Here is a 21,804-nt window from a genome sequence, read left to right on the forward strand (position 1 = left end):
CAGCTTTCTGTACAGTACTTTAACCCATCCTAACTCTTGTTCTTTACCTGATTGAGTTGAGAAGGATATTCCTTATCTACTCCATTCCATATTATTATTATTATTATTATACTTTATTTGTACCTCGCTAGCATCTCCCAAAGGACTCGATGCGGCTTACAAAGGCCAAGGCCTCAACACACAATATAACAATACAAAACCTAAGGCAAATTAAAAACAATTAAAGCAATATAACAACAAGCAATAAACAATACACTAAGACACAATAAAACTGGGCCGGGCCAGAGTGATGGGTACAGGATTAAAAGTGCTGATGTGACAGGTGGTATATAAGGCTTATAGGGCAAGTGCAGTGTGCAGTGTGCGGCAATCTGAGTTTTAATAAAGTGCTTATGGGACTTGGAGATTTCTTATTCTGGGAAGGCACACCGGAACAGCCAGGTCTTCAAGTTCTTTCTAAAGACTGCCAGGGAAGGGGCCTGTCTAAGATCTTTGGGGAGGGTGTTCCAGAGTCAGGGGGCCACCACAGAAAAAGCCCTGTCTCGTGTCCCCACCAAACGCGGCTGCGACGCAGGCGGGATCACGAGCAGGGCCTCTCCAGATGACCGAAGTGAACGTGTGGGTTCGTAGACGGAGATGCGGTCACGCAGGTAGGATGGTCCCAACCGTTCAGGGCTTGTAGGTAAGCACTTGCACCTTAAATTGGGCTCGGAAAATGAACCGCAGCCAGTGGAGCTCCTTGAACAGGAGGGTTGACAACCTCTCTGTAAGGGCCCCAGTTAACATCCTGGCCGCTGCTCGTTGGACCAGTTGGAACTTCTGAGCCGTTTTCAAGGGCAGATCCATGTAGAGCGCATTGCAGTAGTCCAATCTGGAGGTGACCAAGGCATGGACCACCCCGGGCAGATCAGCCTTCGCAAGGTACGGTTGCAGTTGGCTCACGAGTCTCAATTGTGCGCCATTATACATTTATGTTCCCATTTGGAAACTTCAGGACTGAAACTTTGTTCCTTCATGTGCTGTTTCCTCAGAGCAAGAATCTCTCTGGTCACCTTTTCCTCTTTTAAGGAAATAGAATGGAGGGAAATTAAAATGGTGATAAAGATGACCCATCTTTCCTCCCCATCCCCGTTTGCACAGGATGTAGCCCTTTCTTGGTCACACTTTACAGATTAGATAGTAGAGGTGTCACTGGAAATCAAGAGAACAATTGGAGGATGGGTTTGAAAATATACCAAATGGGTGACATTTTTTTAAAAGTCTTTTTTGTCTCTAAAAGACAGAGTAGGTCAAGGCTACAAATGACCCCTCCGTATCCCCTCATCCTTTTCCTCTGATAAAACCCCTAGCATCCTGACTAGTCTTTCTCTGATCCACTCCGAGCTTGGTTCCACATTCAGACTGAAGACACATCACAGCAAATCAATTGAGTGCGTTTAACAGGATTATTCTGATACCACAAGTCGCCCTGGACAAGGAGGGATGTTTCTGCTTCTCCTTTTGTCCTTCTGCCTCCGGGCCAAAGCACAGCCTTTACAGGATAATACAGTGGGTGAGTAGATGCTAAACTATTTATTCAATGCCTGTACATGTCCTGTTAAGTCTCCTTGGCAAGTCAGCTTTTAGTGCAGTAAATACACAGGTGTTACGAAGGATGATGGAATCTTAAAGCAGATCTCGCAAAAATTACTTCTTCACAAGTGTTTTCCAGAGACCACTGTTGAAGCCTGAAAAAGAAACTTTTCCAAAATCGGATATAAAGTCAAGGTTGCAAACCTTATATTTTCACAGTAACACAGAATCCTGCCTGTGTTGGAAAGTATGATTCCCTCTCTCCAGGTATTAAGATTTCCGTGTAAATGTCACAAATATGTAAACCTTTGAATCAGTATCTCCTTACATTATATGCAGTAGGTTGACTTGACATCAGATCCTGTAAATTGATTCAAGTTGCCTCTCAACTGTAGAATTAATGGAGTTTGACCCTATTTTAACTTCTATGGCTCAATGCTATGGAAACCTGAGGTTTGTAGTTTGGTGAGGCACGAGTACAAGTTGGCAGAGAACGCTAAAAACCTCGAAGCTTACGATCCTCCGGGGAGGCCCTGCTCTCAATCCCACCTTTGTTGCAAACACGCTTGGCGGGGATGAGAGACAGGGCCTTCTTGGTGGTGGCCCCCCCACCCCACCTGTGGAACTTGCTCCCCAGCAAAACTGGGTCAACTGCTTCCCTCTTGTCCTTCAGGAAAAAGTTGAAAACCTGGCTATGGGACCAGTATTTGGATAGTAGGTTGATAAATGATGACCATGCTATGGTAAATGGACTGAGGTTTGTAGTTTGGTGAGGCACGAGTACAAGTTGGCAGAGAACGCTAAAAACCTCGAAGCTTATGATCCTCCGGGGAGGCCCTGCTCTCAATCCCACCTTTGTTGCAAACACGCTTGGCGGGGATGAGAGACAGGGCCTTCTTGGTGGTGGCCCCCCCACCCCACCTGTGGAACTTGCTCCCCAGCAAAACTGGGTCAACTGCTTCCCTCTTGTCCTTCATGAAAAAGTTGAAAACCTGTCAATGGGACCAGTATTTGGATAGTAGGTTGATAAATGACGACCATGCTATGGTAAATGGACTATGGACAGGCTTCGCACCAAGTTGTTGATTGTAGAACTCAGATTTACATGTGGCCAACTAATTGAATTTGCACTATTTTAAATGGTTTTAATTTAAATTCAAAAAACTGCCAGGCCATCAAATGCGAATCAAGGTGGTCAGTTGAAACATTCACACCTAGCTCCAGCAGACAAGAGTTCTTTGCCCCACCCTGGTCTTTCCATAGATATATAAACCCACTTTCCTAGTTCTAACAGGCCTCACTACCTCTGAGGATGCTTGCCATAAATGCAGGCGAAACGTCAGGAGAACATGGCCTTATAGCCCGAAAAAACCTACAACAACCCAGTGATTCCGGCCATGAAAGCCTTCGACAATATATTATATTATAGCTTACTTATTGCATACTATGGCTTCTCTCTGAAGTTTTTTTTAGTGTTTCTCAATACCTTCCTCTTGCATATGGATAGTACAGTTTTGGCTTCCTGAGCAAAGGTACTCACGCAGCTTGAACAGCTGAAATAGAATCATGCTGAATTGCAACCAGAATAACTATTGTAATCACAGGCAACCCTCGCCTCTCAAATAATAGGCAGCCAGCAGTCACTGTTCATTTCTGTCCAGGGTATTTTCTCATTAGTTCAGAATGCATCCTTGTTTCTCAACGGTGCTGCCAACAGTGTCTCACATTTCCTAAAATTTAGATTAAGTAATACAACAGTGGGAGAAGCGGCTTGGTGGGAATCCAATCTCAAAAAGAACGAAAAAGCTTTTTGCTCAGTTCGGATGTGCCTAATCAGAGCAATTGGGTATTTTAGTATAACTACGATCAAAAGTAATGAATTGGCCTTAGTCAAGAAAAACATTATCATAAATCCTTCCGCAATGGCAGACCCAGCCAGTTATGGCTAACTGATGCTTAATCAGGTGTTAAATATATGCAAAGATTAAGCTGCAAACTTTTGCTGCAGAAGCCGCTCACAGAAGATTAAGTACAACTCTGATGAGAAGTGAAATGAACATTTTTATTACATTTCTCTCTCTCTCTCTCGCCTCTTCCACTTGTAATGTTTTCAGAGTTTTCCGAAGTTCTGCTTGCTAGGAATAGCTCCGATGCTCTTCTCATCAGCACACAGTTCCTTCTGTTGGCACAGTGCTTCCTTCCTTGAGATCAATCAAGTCTTTTCCTTGAATGCATAATCTCCTCATTAATAGCAATTGGGAAAATGCCACTGTAGGGTGGTATACAGAAAGCACAGAGTTTCTATTGTGCGTTGCTGCATGGTAGGCGGTCGGACTGGATGGGCTTTGGAGTCCCTTCAAACTCTCTCTCTCTCTCTCTCTCTGTATATATATATATCTCTCTGTATATATATATATTGCTTTTACTTACTTACTTAGGCGATCCCTCATTGTCCGAGTAGGATAGTCTTCCAAGATCAGTGTACTGGTGGGTCCGTAGGTGACTGTGGAGCCCTATTTTTGATCTGCATCTTCTCCCGCAGTGAGGGCATCGGTAAAAGATGGTTCTGATCAAGGTTGGCTTGACGCGCCTTCCTCTTGGCACATTTCTCTCTTTCGCCCTCCATTCATGCCTCTTCAAATTCTACAGCACTGCTGGTCACAGCTGACCTCCAGCTGGAGTGCTCAAGGGCCAGGGCTTCCCAGTTCTCAGTGTCTATGCCAGAGTTTTTAAGGTTGGCTTTGAGCCCATCTTTCCAAGACCGTTGCCATCATGTCATCATGGAGGAACCGCAGGATGTTCACAAATCGAGCACCCAATTTTTTGGAGGATGGTCCAGAAAGCACTGCGATTCACTGTATATCCAATAGTTTCTTTGCAGGCTGTGATGATGGAGGTCTTCAGTTTGTTCCAATGTTCCTCAACATTTTTGGGGTGTTCTATGGGTAGATGGTTGTGCCGTTACACCCAGACGTTATAAAAATAAACTAAGATGTGCTGCTCTCTATGTCTGAGCGAACTGCGGCTTGAGGATAGTGGGATCCTAAACAAAGAGACTTAATCCAGTATAGTGGTCTGAGGCTGGATCTACACTGCCCTATATCCCAGGATGTGATCTATTTTGAACTGGATTATATGAGTCTACACTCCCAGATAATCTGGGATCAGATCTTGGAATATAAGGCAGTGCAGTTCCATCTTAAGTGTTGCAGTAGGACTCTGGGAGGCAAGCATTCAAATTTCTGGTAAAGCTTGAGCAGCTCGCAATCTCTCATACAGCCATATAACCCAGAATATCAAGGCAGAAAATCCCACAATATCTGCTTTAAACTGGGTTATCTGAGTCCACACTGCCATATATTCCACTTCAAAGCAGATAATGTGGGATTTTATTCCTCTGTATGGAGGGGACCTCAGTCTAACGGCCCCATTCACACTGGAAAATTATAACACCGTTATTCCACTTTAACTATCATGGCACATCCTATGGAATCCTGGGATTCACAGTTTAGAGCAGTGCTTCTTAAACTGTGTGTCCCAGTCCCAAATGGTGTTCCCATACCTCAATGTTAGTAAGGTAAATGTAAAGGTTTTCCCGTGACATTGAGTCCAGTCGTGTCCGACTCTGGGGGTTGGTGCTCATCTCCATTTCTAAATCGAAGAGCCAGAGTAGTCCACAGACACCTCAAGGTCATGTGGTCGGCATGACTGCATGGAGCGTGGTTATTTATTTATTTATTTATTTCACGCACTTCTACCCTGCCCTTCTCAACCCCCGAGGGGGGATTCAGGGCTGCTTACAAAAGGCACAATTCGATGCCAACATAAACATAAACAATGGATAAAACAAGTATATAGCAATTATAACAATTAAACAGTCACTTTATACAACAAAATCAATAAAATCAATAAAACCAGTCAGTACCAGTTCACCATCTCAGAGTCCATAAATTCATTCCATATTGTCTAGTCATCATTGTCCTTGTCTAATTGCCATATTGCCCGAAAGCCTGGCCCCACAACCATGTTTTTAATTTCCTTCTGAAGGAGAGGAGGGATGTCGATGACCTGATTTCCCCGGGGAGTGAATTCCACAGGTGGGGGGCCACTGCCGAGAAGGCCCTGCTCCTCATCACCACCAATCTCACTTGTGATAGAGGTGGGGTCGAGAGCAAGGCCTCCCCAGAAGATCTTAAACTTCTGGTAGGATGTAAAGGGAGATGCGTTTGGACAGATACGCTGGGCCGGAGCCGTATAGGGTTTTGTAGGTCAAAACCAGCACTTTGAATTGTGCTCGGAACTGGATCGGCAGCCAGTGGAGCTGACATAACAGAGGCGTGGTGTGCTCCCTGTATAACGCTCCGGTGAGTAATCTGGCTGCCGCCTGCTGGACTAATTGAAGTTTCCGAACAGTCTTCAAAGGCAACCCCACGTAGAGTGCGTTGCAGTAATCTATTCGGGATGTAACAAGAGCGTGGACCACTGTGGCCAGATCCGACTTCCCAAGGTACGGGCGCAACTGGTGCACAAGTTTTAATTGTGCAAAAGCTCTCCCGGCCACCGCTGAGACATGGGGTTCCAGACTCAGCGATGAGTCCAGGATCACTCCCAAGCTGCAAACCTGCATCTTCAGGGGGAGTGTAACCCCATCCAACACAGGCTGTAACCCTATGCCCTGTTCGGCCTTACGTCTGACCAGTAGGACCTCTGTCTTGCCTGGATTCAATTTCAATTTGCTAGCTCTCATCCAGTCCGACACAGCAGCCAAGCTGGTTCAAGGTTTGGACGGCCTCCTTGGTGACAGGTGAGAAGGAGTGACAGATTTGAACATCATCTGCATAGAGATAACACCTCATTCCGAAACTCCGGATGATCTCCCCCAGCAGCTTCATGTAGATGTTAAACAACATCGGGAACAGAATTGAACCCTGTGGGACTCCACACAACAACGGTACCTATTGATCTACTCACATTTGCATTTGAGTATGTTCAGTGTTAGGTTCATAAAAATTTGGCAACAATAAAACCTTTCTAAATACCACCCATTTACACAAATCTGTTAGCAGCAATGCGCAGTGTTTACAGTGGTCTTAAGCAATGCTTTTCCATAAAAAGGAAAATTGTCCTATTTAATTTAGCAAGCCTTGCAAATGCTGGTTCATTTTCCGTAAATATTTTTAAGCATTTAGAAAGCCCTGGTTTAGAGAAATCTGAGCTAAAAAGCTTTGTTGCCTCACTAAACTACAAGATCCATGATTCTACAGGATGGAGCCATGGCAATGAAAGTGGAAGCATGGCACTATAATTCTGTAATCTAAATGATCTGTAAGAGAAAGGCAATGACAAGTCCGCTTGCCAAGAAAACCCAATGAGAGAGTCACCAGATAGAGCTGACACAACAAAAGCCAAAATATCTGGCAAAGCAAGTTTCTGACTCTTGGCATGAAGCATAAAACTGGCCACATGAACACAACTGTCTCTCTGACTTTTCCTAATATTAATTTCTTTGATCCCTCTCTACAGATTCCTGGCGTATGTAATAGCATTGATTAACTAGTCGTTCTTTTTCCTTCTTCTGTGCTTTAGCTCTTGATCCCTGCTCTGCTTACATCAGTCTGAATGAACCTTGGAGGAACACTGAATACCAGTTCAATGGTTCGACCGACCAACCTGAATGCGACAGCCATGTTGATGGAGAATGGTACCGCTTCACAGGGATGGCTGGTGATGCCATGCCTACTTTCTGCATCCCAGAAAACCACTGTGGGACTCATGCCCCAATCTGGTTGAATGGCAGCCACCCTCAGGAGTCAGACGGCATTGTTCAAAGGCAGGCTTGTGCAACTTTCAATGGGAACTGCTGCCTCTGGAACACAACGGTTGAAGTCAAGGCATGCCCAGGGGGCTACTATGTCTACCGCTTAACCAAGCCCAGCGTCTGCTACCATGCCTACTGTGGACGTAAGTGACCCTGATGAAACTTTTCCTTACAATATTTTTTTGAACAAAGCTCACGGAGGGGAATGTGGTTGGTGTGTCATGATGTTTTAATGATTTGGGAATTACATTATTATTTATTGGCTGCACTGGGCAATTCTATGTAACGAAAATTTGAATTATATTGTCTTTCGTGTGCCCAGGGGCGGCTCAACCCATTACGCAAAGTAAGCATTTGCAGTATAGTTGATTTTTCCCAGGGGCACTCTTGAGGAGCTCTTGGGGGAAAATAGAACTTGACATATGCGAGTTGTATTTACTGGAATGTATAGTTCACCTACAATCAATGCGCATTCTGAACTCCACCAATGATGGAATTGAACCAAATATGGCACACAGAACTCCCACGGTGAACAGAAAATATATATCAGTGATGTGTTTGGGGGGGGGGGGGAATACTGCTTGTTTACCGTTGAAAATTACCTAGGGCCACCTCTGCGTGTGCCTCTCCTGTACATACATAACAAACGTAATATTCCCCCCCCCCCCAAAGTGTTTGCAATGTGTCTTTTGTTTGGACTTGAGACATTTCCATACAACACAATCATAGTGCTATAGCATACCATGGTTTTTTGCATTATTCTAGGGAAGTCATGCTATCCCACACCTGGAATACTGTGTCCAATTCTGGGCACTGTGATTTAAGGGAGATATTGGCAAGCTGGAATGTGTCTAGAGGAGAGCAACTAAAATGATCAAGGGTCTGAAGATCAAACCCTATGAGGAGCGGCTTAAAGAGCTGGGCATTTTTAGCCTGCAGAAGAGAAGGCTCAAAAGAGACACGACGGCCATGTATAAATATGTGAGGGGAAGTCATAGGGAGAAGGGAGCAATTTTTTTCCCCTGCCCTGGAGATTAGGACATGGAACAATGGCTTCAAACTCCGGGAAAGGAGATTCCACCTGAACATGAGAAAAAACTTCCTAATGGTGAGAGCTGTTCTGCTGTGGAACTCTTTTGTTGTTGTTACAGTTAACGCTTTGTTCCTAAGAAAACATGAAACAGTTACTGTTAAACTTTAAGACGTATCTTCTGCCACCTTAGTGTCTGTTATTTCCTTCCTTTAGAACTTAGTTTCTCTCTCAATCTCCTGAGTCATTTTAGTCTTATGGTTTCTTCACTTTACTTATAATTCAACTGAATATCTACTCCTTAAAGAGCACTTTTCACCCCTGTCCTTCTGATTGACATTAAACTCAAATTCCCACTTTTATTTCTTCAGACTTGACACTGAAGTCACAATAAAAATATCAAGAATCTCTTTTCTCTAGCACCCTAGCTAGCTTATACTTCAAAGTTAATTACTTTTACTATTAAAACACCAAGGCTGAAGATTGAACTGGTTATAACAAACTCCTGAGTCCTGCCCTTACTTATCAAGGACCAGTCTTCCCTTTTAGTGCACTGGCTACAGACTGAAGCCTCTCTTTTTTAAAAGCCCACTATTTCCTTGGCAGTTAGCTCTGCCCCTTCTTCTTCTGCCTGGAGGCCTACGTCACTATGGCAACGCAGCCAACAAACAGCTACATTTCAAACTGGCCTGCTTGCACTATATATCACTCAATAAAACACTAATAAAAACTCCTATAAAACTAACTAATTCGTTACAGAGGCACCTTCTTTGGAGGCTTTTAAACAGAGGCTGGATAGCCATCTGTCGGGGGTGCTTTGAATGTGATTTTCCTGCTTCTTGGTAGGGGGTTGGATTGGATGGTCCACGAAGTCTCTTCCAACTCTATTATTCTATGATTCCATGGAATCCTATGCAATCTGTAGCCAGTCACTTCAAGGATACCATCCATCCATCTTGCCCTTAGTCGGCTCTTCTTCCTTTTTCAGTTCTCAGCCTGATAGTAGGCAGGAAGGCAACCAGGCTGACACCAATGACAAGCCTGACCTTGATGAAGTGGGAATCTTAGATCGGGCTGATCTTTTGGTGTTGGAATTCAGAGTTCGAAGGAGTGTGAGAATAGCCAACAAGAAGGAGGTCAGAGGCCAAAGAAATGGTTTCATGTATTGCAAAGGGTATTAAGTAGTGTGTTTGAAAACAAACCTTTGTCAGAGCAACTTCTCGCTCAACCAAGCAGCTTGTGCTCATTTTCCTGTGTCCATGGTCTTGGGATTTTGTCATGTTCTCATGGGACTTTGTTTCGTTGGTGCCATTTGGAATTCTGCTTTACAGTGCTATGTTTATTAATCTTTGGAACATTATCTGCTTTGCAAACTTTTCATCTTTACTTTTTAATAAACTACAAAAACTTCAGTCTGTGTACAGTTCTGATGATTTTAGCAAGGTGAATCTATTCACTATCTTCCTTCACTCAGCCTTTCCTATGGTCCATATGCAATGCATAAATTTAAATATGCATAAATGCAATGGGTCCTTATGGCCCATGGCCTTTTGGGTCAGAAAATAGTGCAATAAGTGTATAGTTTGAACAGACTCCTTCTGTTGATTTTATAATATGGAGCGAAAGAGATTTTGCTCCAACAGGAGCAAAATGGCATTATGTCCAACCATAAGTCGGAACCACAACTGAAGAGCCTCTTTGGCAAAGGGAGGTTTCTCATAAGCTGCCTTGAGTCCTGCTTTTGGGAAAAAGCAAATACCCTACAATTGTTCTAATTGTAGGAACAATCCCAAATCATTCTCTATCATTATCAGTACTTTGAAAAATATCCCCATTTCTCCTACATGGCCTTGAATATTGGCAGCTTGGCTTTTCTGTCCAGAAAGAGTTTTAAACCACACAGTTGGGGTACAAGGGATGGATCACATACTATTACTCTTGACTGTTTAGTTCAATCCCAAGAGCAATGACTTTTTGAGCTTTGTCAATAGCGCAAGAACAAACCATGTTTTTCCAGGAGAGCTCCGTGGCATTTTTCTTCCACGAGGAGTAAGCAAAAGCCCGTTTTTGCATTTCTGTAATAGAGGTGTCAAAATCCACAGCGCCTCGAGCATAAATCCACTTTCCAAATGGCTCTGTCCTGCTTTCGTTCCCATTACAGTGCTCTAAGGTGCTTTTGGTGCAATGCATGACAAATGCCTTCAGTGAACTGCTGCGGTCGCAAAGGGGATTTTTCACATCTGGCCACCAACAAAGCAAAACATTCAGTACAAAAGAGCAAAGCTTGCTCTGACTTCCCCGAGAAATTTCAAGTTTAAATTTCCAGTTTAGTTCTGCGTCCCCAGGCAATCTAGTTAATGGCTTCCTGTTGGGTGACTCATTGATATTTATAGCTCATAATTGAGAAATCCTTTTAGTAATTTATTTCTTCTGGAAAGTGGTTCCTTCATGAGCATTGCAATCCGCTAAGGAGGCCTTGCTCAAGGTTTCTCGCTCAAGCCACCCCAAGTCCATCTGGGGAGATGGGAAGGGATACAAATAAAGTTGATTATTTATATAAATAAAAATGTAATGTTTGTTTGTGGGATTAACATAACCTAAAAACCACTGGATGAATTGACACCAAATTTGAACAGAATATGCCTAACAACCCAATGACCCAAAAACATTGATTTTGTCATTTGGGGGTTGTAGTTGCTGGGATTTATAGTTCACCTACAATCAAAGAGCATTATGAACTCTACTAACGATGGAATTGAACCAAATTTGGCACACAGGACTTCCAAGACCAACAGAAAACAGTAGAAGGGTTTGGTGGGCATTGTCCTTGAATTTTGGAGTTATAGTTTACCTACACCCAGAGAGCACTGTGGGCTCAAACAATGATGGATCTGGACCAAACTTGGCATGAATACTCCATATGTAAGCACTGGTGGAGCTTGGGGAAAATAGATCTTGACATTTGGGAGTTGTAGTTGCTGGGATTTATAGTTCACTTACAATCAAAGAGCATTCTGAACCCCACCAATGATAGAATTAAACCAAACTGTCCACACAGAACCCCCATTACCAAAAGAAAATACTGTGTTTTCCTATGGTTTTGGTGACCCCTCTGACACCCCTTTATGACCTCCGCTGGGGCCCCGACCCCCAGGTTGAGAAATGCTGCCTTAAGGCCATCCAGTCCAACTCCCTTCACCAGGGCAAGAAAACAAAACCAAAGCCCTCCTGACATAGATATAGAAAGATAGATATGATTCACACACACACACACACATATGTATATGACAGATATAGGATCATGGATTTGAAAGGGACCTCTAAAGAAGGACAATTCTATGTTGCATGTTCCAGAGTAGGCAAACCAGACAATCTCCACATCAACACTGGCAAAGAAACAAGAAGAAATACTGTTTACCCATAATCATAACAAATTACATATATTACAAACCAACACTTTCTCATTACTTTATTATCCAGATCACCAGACTGGGCCACAGCAATGCCTAGCAAGGGACGGCTAGTTGTTGTTGTTGTTGTTGTTGTTGTTGTTGTTGTTGTTATAGCATCATTTTTCAAAAGGCTGTGACTTCTAACAAAGTCAAGCCTTTCCAAAGATCAAAAACATCCCCAAAAGGTTATGGAGATTTCTATTTTCCAAAATATGCACACCGACAGGTCTTCCTTCTTTTTCTCCCTCTCTTTCAATCTCATATACAAAATTTTAAACACTGAGCAAGTGGACTACACTAATTGCTGTTTCCCTTCAATGCTTTTCTTGTTAATGTAACTGATTTAAACTGACACTAAAAAACAGAGGAGTGTGTTTGTTTGGAGCTGAATAAAAATCCCTTTCAATTCTCTTTGTCTATCCAATCCTTTTATTTTCTGTGTCATCTCTGTTTGCGTTCCTTCCATTTTCTCTTTAGAGGCTTTCAATTCTTTCACTTCTCCATCCAATTGTGTTACTTCTTTTCTTATCTGTCCGAATTCCTCTTTTATTTCTGTTTTCATTACTTTAAATTCTTCTGTCATTTTTGTAATTATTCCTTCTTGCTTCTTGTAATATTCTTCATGTTTAGTCTTCACTTCTTCCTTTAATTCTACTCTCAACGCATCTTGTTTTTCTGATATCTTTTTGATCTCTTTTAAAAGGTTATCCATTTTTGGATTTATATCCAGTGATCCTCTTCGTGGCTCTGCTTTACTTGGAGTTGTCATTTCCAGTTACTTCTTATTTTCCAAAAGTCTCTACTCTTATAGTATCTATTTCCAATTAACTTACTTAAGTTCCAAGACAGAGAGCCATTAATTAATTAATAAATTCCATAGTCAATAAAGATCTAAATTAATTTCCAACTTCTTCTATATCTTCAATTCAATTATTTGCAACTTATAAAATTAATTCATTTACTTATAGTATATTTACCCACTAAAATTTAAAATTTAATACTTTGAATACTAATATCAGACAGTCTCTTATTTAGCCCAAATATTATTTTTAATTAATTTTATGTGTTTAATTTGATTTTAATTTTTTCACCCTTATTTAAGAAAAGAGAGAAAAAAAATATGTACTTGATGAGATGACACTATTTTATATAAAATCAATTTCGTGTGGTAATATAATAACTTCACTTCGATTTATCAGTTTATCCAAAAAAGAAATATATAATTTCTAATATAAAATATTATTTTCTTCTTCTTTTCCTCCACTTGGGGACACCCAAAGATCAAATTAATCCTTTACTTATCCAGTTCTCTACTCCTCCGATGATCATTTATCGTCTATTTCTCCTCCTCGTTATAATAGCTTTCGTCTACTTCTCTTCCTTGTCCGATGTCGTATAGGTGGTACCTGACTCCGAGTAAACTCAGTCACATGTACCAAAATGTATCAGACAAATGTTGGAAATGTAGTGAGCAAGTAGGTACTTTTTACCACATGTGGTGGACATGTAAAGAGACATCTAAGTTCTGGTCTATTATTCATGAGGAGATGCAAAAAATATTAAAGAAAAGATTTAAAAAGAAACCCGAATATTACCTTCTTGGACTTACAGATTCTGATTTTAAATTGGAAGAGAATGAAGACAAACTATTCACTTATTGTACAACGGCGGCTAGGATGGTCTTTGCCAAATATTGGAAGAATGATGATGTTCCGAGTACTGAAGAATGGCGGAAAAAAATTAAAGAAATAAGAGATATGGATGAACTAACTTTTTTGTTGAGAAGGAACAATGGAAAAACTTTAAGGAGGACAGATTGGTCCCCTATATATGATTATGAAAAGAAAGTTGAAAAAACATAGGGATGAGAATAGACATCAAGGAGAAGAAATATTTTGAGAAGATCCTGAGGCTGGAGTGGAAGTCATTTTAGAATAGTTTAGGTATGTTTTTCTTTTTTTTTTGTTAGTATTAGGTGTTTGTTATGTATTGGATGTTTTTTCCCTTTTTTTTGTATATCTTTCCCTTTCCTACTGTTCTATCTTCTTGTTTACTGTTCCCCCTCTTTCATTGTGTGGATTTGTGGAAACTTTAATAAAAATTATTTAAAAAAAAATCCCTTTCAATTCACATAATCAAATACAGCTGGCCCTCCGTATCCACGGACTCTGCATCCATGGATTCCACCATCCATGGCTTGAAAATATTCAAACACAAATTCCAAAAAGGGACATCATTTTACTTCACCATTGTATATACAGTGTTCCCTCACTTATTGCGGGGGTTACGTTCCAGGACACCCGCAATAAGTGAAAATAGGGATGCTATATTAATTGTAATGTTTATACATTATTTATACATTAAATATTACATTAATTGTAATATTTCTACATTATTTATATTTATGTAATATTAGCCGTCCCCTGCCACGCGTTGCTGTGGCCCAGTCTGGTGATTTGGAAAAGTAAAAGAGGGCTTTGGTTATGTTTTCTTGCCCTGGTGAAGGGAGTTGGACTGGCTGGCCTTAAGGCAGCATTTCTCATCCTGAGGGTCGGGACCCCGGGGGGTATCGTGGGGGGTGTCAGAAGGGTCGTCAGAGACCACCAGAAAACACAGTATTTTGTGTTGGTCATGGGGGTTCTGTGTGGAAAGTTTGGTCCAATTCTATCATTGGTGGGATTCAGAATGCTCTTTGATTGTGGGTGAACTATAAATCCCAGTAACTACAACTCCCAAATGTCAAGGTCTATTTCCACCAAACTCCATCTGTGTTCATATTTGGGCATATGGAGTATTCTTGCCAATTTTTGTCTAGATCTTTCATTGTTTGAGTCCACAGTGCTCTCTGGGTGTAGGTAAACTATAACTCCAAACCTCAAGGTTAGTGCTCACCAAACCCTTCCAGTATTTTCTATTGGTCATGGGAGTTCTGCGTGCCAAGTTTGGTTCAATTCCATCATTAGTGGAGTTCGGAATGCTCTTTGATTGTAGGTGAACTATAAATCCCAGTAACTACAACTCCCAAATGACAAAATTAATTTTTTAGTGATGGTCACTCGTTGGCCTGATAGGTGTATTGTGTCCAAATTTGGTGTTAATTTGCCCAGTGGTTTTTGAGTTATGTTAATCCCACAAACGAACATTACATTTTTATTTATATAGATTTATACATTGGGTTGTTGTAGGTTTTTTCGGGCTATATGGCCATGGTCTAGAGGCATTCCCTCCTAACGTTTCGCCTGCATCTATGGCAAGCATCCTCAGAGATAGTGAGGTCTGTTGGAACTAGGAAAAAGGGTTTATATATGTGTGGAATGACCAGGGCGAGACAAAGGACTCTTGTCTGATTTATACATTATCTGTACATTAAGGAATGAGCAAAAAAGTGACAGGACATGAGGGGCCACACACCAGTCTCCCTTTCTGAGACCCATTGTAATGTAAATATTTTAATTTTTTTTAAAAATCTGCGAAACAGTGATTCCACGTAAACGAACTGCAAAATTGTGCGGGAACACTGTAATAGCACTTGAATATCCCTGGATTTTGGTATCCACAGGAGGGAGGGCAACTATCTTTCTATTGTATAACTGACAATTGCAACTTACTATTCTGGATCGTGTCTGAAGCAATACACATAGACACAAACATTGCTTCTGTTTGATTTATGCATCATGCAACATCATGGCATAGGATCATAAAATTTGCAAATTCTTCATTTACCCCAAGGCATAGACATTAACTGGGATTTTTTGTAAATAAAAAAAGCAAATAAATCTATATAAATAAAAATGTAATGTTCGTTTGTAGGATTAACATAACTCAAAAACCACTGGACAAATTGCTGCCAAATTTGGCCACAAGACACCTACTAACCCAAGGAGTGATCATCACTAAAAAATTGATTTTGTTATTTGGGAGTTGTAGTTGCTGGGATTTATAGTTTACCTACAATCAAAGAGCATTCTGAACTCCACCAATGATGGAATTGAACCAAACTTGACACACAGGACGTCCATGACCAACAGAAAATCCTAGAAAGGTTTGGTTGGCATTGACCTTGAGTTTGGGAGTTGTAGTTCACCTATATTCAGAGAGCACTGTGGACTCAAACAAATGATGGATCTGGACCAAACTTGGCATGAATATTTCATTTTCCCAAATATGGACACAGATTGAGTTTGGGGGAAATATATCTTGACATTTGGGAGTTGTAGTTACTGGGATTTATAGTTCACCTACAATCCAAGAGCGTTCTGAACCCCACCAACGAGAGCATTGGGCCAAAACTCTCACACAGAACCCCCATGACCAACAGAAAATACTGTGTTTTCTGGTGGTCTTCGAGACCCCTATAACTCCCCCCTTGTGACCCCCCTAGGGGTCCCAACCCCCGAATTGAGAAATACTGCCTTAAGACCACCCAGTCCAATTCCCTTCACCAGGGCAAGAAAACATAATCAAAGCCCTCCTGACAAAGAGCCATCCAGCCATAGATATAGATATATGATTCTCACACACATATATAGGTATATGACAAATATAATATCATAGATTTGAAAGGGATCCCTAAAGGACAATAATATGTTCCATGTTCCAGAGTAGGCAAACCTGACAATCTCCACATCAACACTGACAAAGAAACAGCAAGTAATACTGTTTACCCACAAGCATCAAGAAATTACATATATTAGAAACCAACACTTTCTCATTACTTTATTTTTGAGATCACCAGATTGGGCCACAGCAACGTGTGGTAGGGGATGGCTAGTACATATTAGCTGGAGAAGTTGTTCAGGTTTTCAGAAATCCTGCAGAGAAAGACACAAACTGTATGTCACCTTTAGATAAATGTTTGACCTTGGCAAATGCATTTTGCTCCTTTGCAAGATAAATGTATTGATTTCCTCCCTTCTTGCTCATAGAGTTATCAGACTGAGGTGGCTCAGATCAGGGGGGGTCTGGTGGTGCTGAAACGCAACAAATCAATAGAGTTAAAAATGCTCAGGAATGGCGGGGCTTTTTAGGACAGCTGCATTGTGAACACATAGCTGGGTAAAGGAATTTTATCTGGTACAGCCTTTCAAATCATAATCGTCTACTTCAGATATTCATTAAGGAAAAGGAGGGAGATATTTTCTGTCATTACCCTTTGGACTTCAATGTCCATAATTCCCTAGGATGGCCTTTTGGCTCAAGAATTTGAGCAACCACATCTTTAAAAAAAATCTTCACCTTCTCAGAATGAAAGTACCTATAAAACAACTGGGCGTATAAGACAACCCCCAACTTTTCCAATTAAAATATAGAGTTTGGGATATACGAGGGGTTTTTTTTTAAGTAAGGTCCGTTTGAACATAAGTACACAATGAAAGTTTATTTCAAAAAAGTAAATTTATTTTCAGAAAGTACATACTTCACTCTATTTTTCGACATAGTTGCCAAGTTTGTTCAAACACTTATCATGCCTCTGAACCAATTTTAAAATACCCTCTTCATAAAAACTTGCCGCCTGCTCCAATAACCAAAAGTTCACTGCCGTTTGTAATCAAAGAAGGTGCGGTCCTCATCATGGACGTTGTCACATGCCATCTTTGAATTGTCGTACCCACTTACGCACTTTGCTTTCACTCATAACAGTATCACTGTACACTTCACAAATCTGTCGATAAATTTCTGCAGCAGGCAGGTTCCTTGCTGACAAAAACCGTATCACTGATCGAACCTCACATGCAGAGGGTGAGTTGATAGTCTTAAACATTTTTAAAGCACAGAACAGAACCGTACAGGTTAGCTACAGAGCGGAAACTGAGCACAGTTGTTCCCAAGGCATGCCGCTACATGATGCACGTGCTCGTTGCGATATGCGAGCGAACTACTAGTGTCTACAACAAAACGGACCTTACTTAAAAAATACCCCTGATGCAGCAGATAGAGAAGGACTTCTTAAACCCTTTCAACTCATGACTCCTCTTCATCCAATACATTTTTACATGAACCCAGGTATCTAGATCTATAAAACAGGTGCAAAACTATGATAGTTGAATGAAAAGGAATGCCTCCACCTTCGTAACTCCTCAACAGATGTCAGTACTAGTATGCAGCAGGTAAGGGCTTGTTTAGTAGACTCTCCTCTACAGTTCTATTTTGGCGGAAAGCTTTAGCATTCAACAGTTGTGTTATTAAAGTGTGAAGTATGGAACTCTGCGCAGATGGTCGGTCAATGCGACTTAAGCAACATGCAGTCATTGAATTCTTGACAGCAGAAGGTGTCACCCCAAAGGAGATTCATCGGAGAATGCAAGCTGTTTATTGTGATTGTGTTGATGTGAGTACTGTGCGTCATTGGGCAAGTAAGTTTAAAGATGTTGAGGTGGGAACATCTGACTTGCATGACAAAAAAAGAGTTGGACGTCCTGTGACAGCAACCACCATGTTTCACAAGCAAAAGGTTGACAGATTGATTCGGGACAATCGTCGTATTATTCAGAAAGAAATTTCAAGCATAATAGGCATTTCACAAGAATGTGTGGGTCACATTATTGCTTTGCTTGGCTATCAGAAGATCTGTGCACGATGGGTTGTGGAAACAGTGTGTCGACTTCTTCCATGATGGCTTCAGAAAACATTCATCATTGGCAGAAATCTATCCAATTGTCTGGTGATTATGTTGAAAAGTGAATAGTGGTAGTTAGAGAGCACATTCTAAGGATTATTTCTGCGTTTGGTTTATTAAAATATTCCCATCCAAACCCAAGTAACGAAGGTGGAGGCATTGCTTTTCATTCAACCTTCGTAAAACGTTTGGCTTGGATGAAGTTCTGGAGGACATACTTACCAAGTTTGTTGATTACACCAAATTAGGAGGGATGGCTAATACTCCAGAGAACAGGATCAGAATTCAAAATGACCTTAACAGATTAGAGAGCCGGGTCAAAATGAACAAAATTATTTCCAACAAGGACAAGTGTAAGATACTACACTTAAGCAGGAAAAAAATGAAATGCAAAAATACAGGATGGGTGATGCCTGGCTCCAAAACACTCCATATGAAAAAGATCTTGGAGTCTTTCAACATGAGCCAACAGTGTGATGCCATAGCTAAAAAAGCCAATGGGATTTTGGGTTGCATCAAAAGGAGTATAATGACTAGATCGAGGGAAGTCATAGTGCCTCTTTATTCTGATTTGGTTAGACCACACCTGTCAAACTATGTCCAACTCTGGGCACTATAGTTTTAAAAAAATATTGATAACTTGGAAGATCTCTAGAGAATGGCAACGGTCTGGAGACCATGAATCCCTATGAGGAGCATCTTAAAGAACTGGGTATGTTTAGCGTGCAGAAGAGAAGGTTGAGAGGAGACATGATAGCCATGTATAAATATGTGAAGGGATGCCATAAGGAAGAGGGAGCAAGCAGGATTGTTTTCTGCTGCTCTGGAAACTAGGACTTGGAGTAATGGATCCAAATTACAGGAAAGGATATTTCACTTGAACATTGGGAAGAACTTCCTGACTGTAAGAACTATTCACTAGTGGAACTCTCTGTCTTGAAGTGTGGTGGAAGCTCCTTCCTTGGAAGCTTTTAAACAGAGGCTGAGTGGCCATCTGTCAAGGTTACTTTGATGGTGCTTTTCCTGCATGGCAGGGGGTTGGACTAGATGGCCCATGTGGTCTCTTCCAACTCTGTTATTCTATGATTATATTATTCTAAGTATTTGTTTATTTTTACATAAATAATGAATTATTGGCCGAATATTTGCTACTGCAGGATGTAGAATATCTTCACCATTTTTCACGCCATGCTTGGTTTGCAGCCTCAAGTGGAATATATTCTACTGTCTCTCCTTCCTTCTCCCAGATTCATGTAAATGTCTGAAGCAGCCACTAGGTGACAAGCTACACAAATCTTCCTGGCAGCAGAAGCCCAATTAATTGCATCTGCAAGGAGTTCCTTTCTTTGGTAGTGAGAGTATAATAAAAAGCTGTTTCAGATTGCAATGTAGCTTTGTACGTTTTGTCAGGTTTTCATGCTGTTGCCTCTGTGTTTTCTCATTCCAATTGTTTTGGGGACTATTTGTTGCAATGACTTGGAATAACACTAGGTTTGTCCAAATTCTTTTAAAACCACATAGTTATTTGAGTTGTTTTAGTTTTTTTCGGGCTATATTGCCATATTCTAGAGGCATTATCTCCTGATGTTTCACCTGCATCTATGGCAAGCATCCTCAGAGGTTATATGAGTCTACACTGCCAATATAATCCTGTTCAAAAGCAGATTTTGTATGGCAGTGTAGAAAGGACTTCTGTGGATAACAAAATCCATGCATATTCAAGTCCCATTATATACAATGGTGTAATAAAATGGTTTCCCTTAGATAAATTGGCAAAATCAAGGTTTTACTCTTTGAAGATTATTATTTTACTGACACAAAAGCACAGTATGTCACAGCGAACAAGATCTATGTGCTGGATTTCGTATCACAAAATCACAAGTCGAACACTTCCCAAGTGTCTAGGACTGTGTATTTTCGAATGATGCGCGCAGATCCAAGTAAGATGGCCTTTTGCAGTTGACAGCTCGTGATTTTTGTCAATGTTTATTGTTTCCAAATGTCGGCTGAGATCTTTTGGCACGGCACCCAGTGTGCCAGTGACCACTGGGACCACCTGTACTCAGAGGCGGCTCAAACCCATTACGCAAAGTAAGCATTTGCAGTATAGTTGATTTTGCCCAGGGGCACTCTTGAGGCGCTCTTGGAGGAAAATAGACCTTGACATATGCGAGTTGTAGTTACTGGGATGTATAGTTCACCTACAATCAAAGAGCATTCTGAACTCCACCAATGATGGAATTGAACCAAATTTGGCACACAGAACTTCCACGACGAACAGAATATATATATCAGTGATTGGTTGGGGGGGGGGGGGGATACTATTTGCTTACCGTTGAAAATTACCTAGGGCCGCCTCTGCCTGTGCTGGTTTATGCCAGAGCCGTTGCAGTTTGAGCCGGCGTTGTCCATAGACACCTCCAAGGTCATGTGGCCGCCATGACTGCATGGAGTGCCTTTACCTTTCCACCGGAATGGTAGCTATTGATCTACTCGCATATTTTCGAACTGCTAGATTGGCAGAAGCTGGGGGCTAATAGTGAGAGCTCATGCCACTCTCCAGATTCAAATCTGCAACCTTTCGGTCAACAAGTTCAGCAGTTCAGCGGTTTAACCCACTGTGCCACCAGGGGCTCCAACCCCTATATAGACACCATGAAAGTTCCCTTTTGTCTACTTACCGGGCAGCAGGCATTGTGAATAATGAGAGTATGTTCCTTTGTTGAACGGGCAGCAGTTTCCTCATATTCCCATCCCTCTCTGGTGTGAAGCGGCATTTGTGATGGAGGTCTTGCTACTGCCTGTCACACTGGAGATCACTCATGGGAAAGAGTGGAAATGTCAATAAGCTGCTTTCTGCGCAATAAAGAAACAGACCCCCATCAATCATATCACAGAATCATAGTTGGAAGAGGTCGACTCATCTTGTTGTGTTTCTAATAATAATAATAATAATAATAATAATAATAATAATGTAAATGATAGAAAAATTGCTCTGGTGGAGCAAGGACAGGTAAGGGAAACTTTCCAGTCCCATCTCCCCCCATTTCCACTCTATTACAGGCAGTCCTTAAGTTGCAAACATCCGATTTACAAATGACTCATAGTTAAGAACAGGGGTGAGACAACAGGAAGTGAGAGACATCTATCTCTAGGAAGGGAAATCCACTCTTGGAAGAGTTTTTTTTTTTTTAATAATTTTTTATTGTTTTATCACATTTATTACATATTATTACATTTTATACATCAACCTCTTTAACATGTTATTTTGTTGTTTTGCTCTGACTTTTCCACCCCTTTTCTCTTTTTTTTCCCC

At 41.2% G+C, this 21,804-nt stretch overlaps 1 protein-coding gene across 1 annotated transcript in view; it reads left to right on the forward strand.

The window, feature by feature from the left end:
- The first annotated feature begins 1,305 nt into the window (after positions 1-1,305).
- The window catches only part of OIT3 (oncoprotein induced transcript 3), a 70,695-nt gene continuing 50,196 nt past the window's right edge, over positions 1,306-21,804 (forward strand). Inside the window, exons 1-2 of the mRNA XM_060768818.2 lie at positions 1,306-1,552; positions 7,159-7,533. Coding sequence (XP_060624801.2) covers positions 1,483-1,552; positions 7,159-7,533 — 445 coding nt within the window. The 5' untranslated portion in view covers positions 1,306-1,482. The remainder of the gene's footprint in view (positions 1,553-7,158; positions 7,534-21,804) is intronic.

Source organism: Anolis sagrei, chromosome 3, assembly GCF_037176765.1.
Source record: "Anolis sagrei isolate rAnoSag1 chromosome 3, rAnoSag1.mat, whole genome shotgun sequence".
Taxonomy (NCBI): domain Eukaryota; kingdom Metazoa; phylum Chordata; class Lepidosauria; order Squamata; family Dactyloidae; genus Anolis; species Anolis sagrei.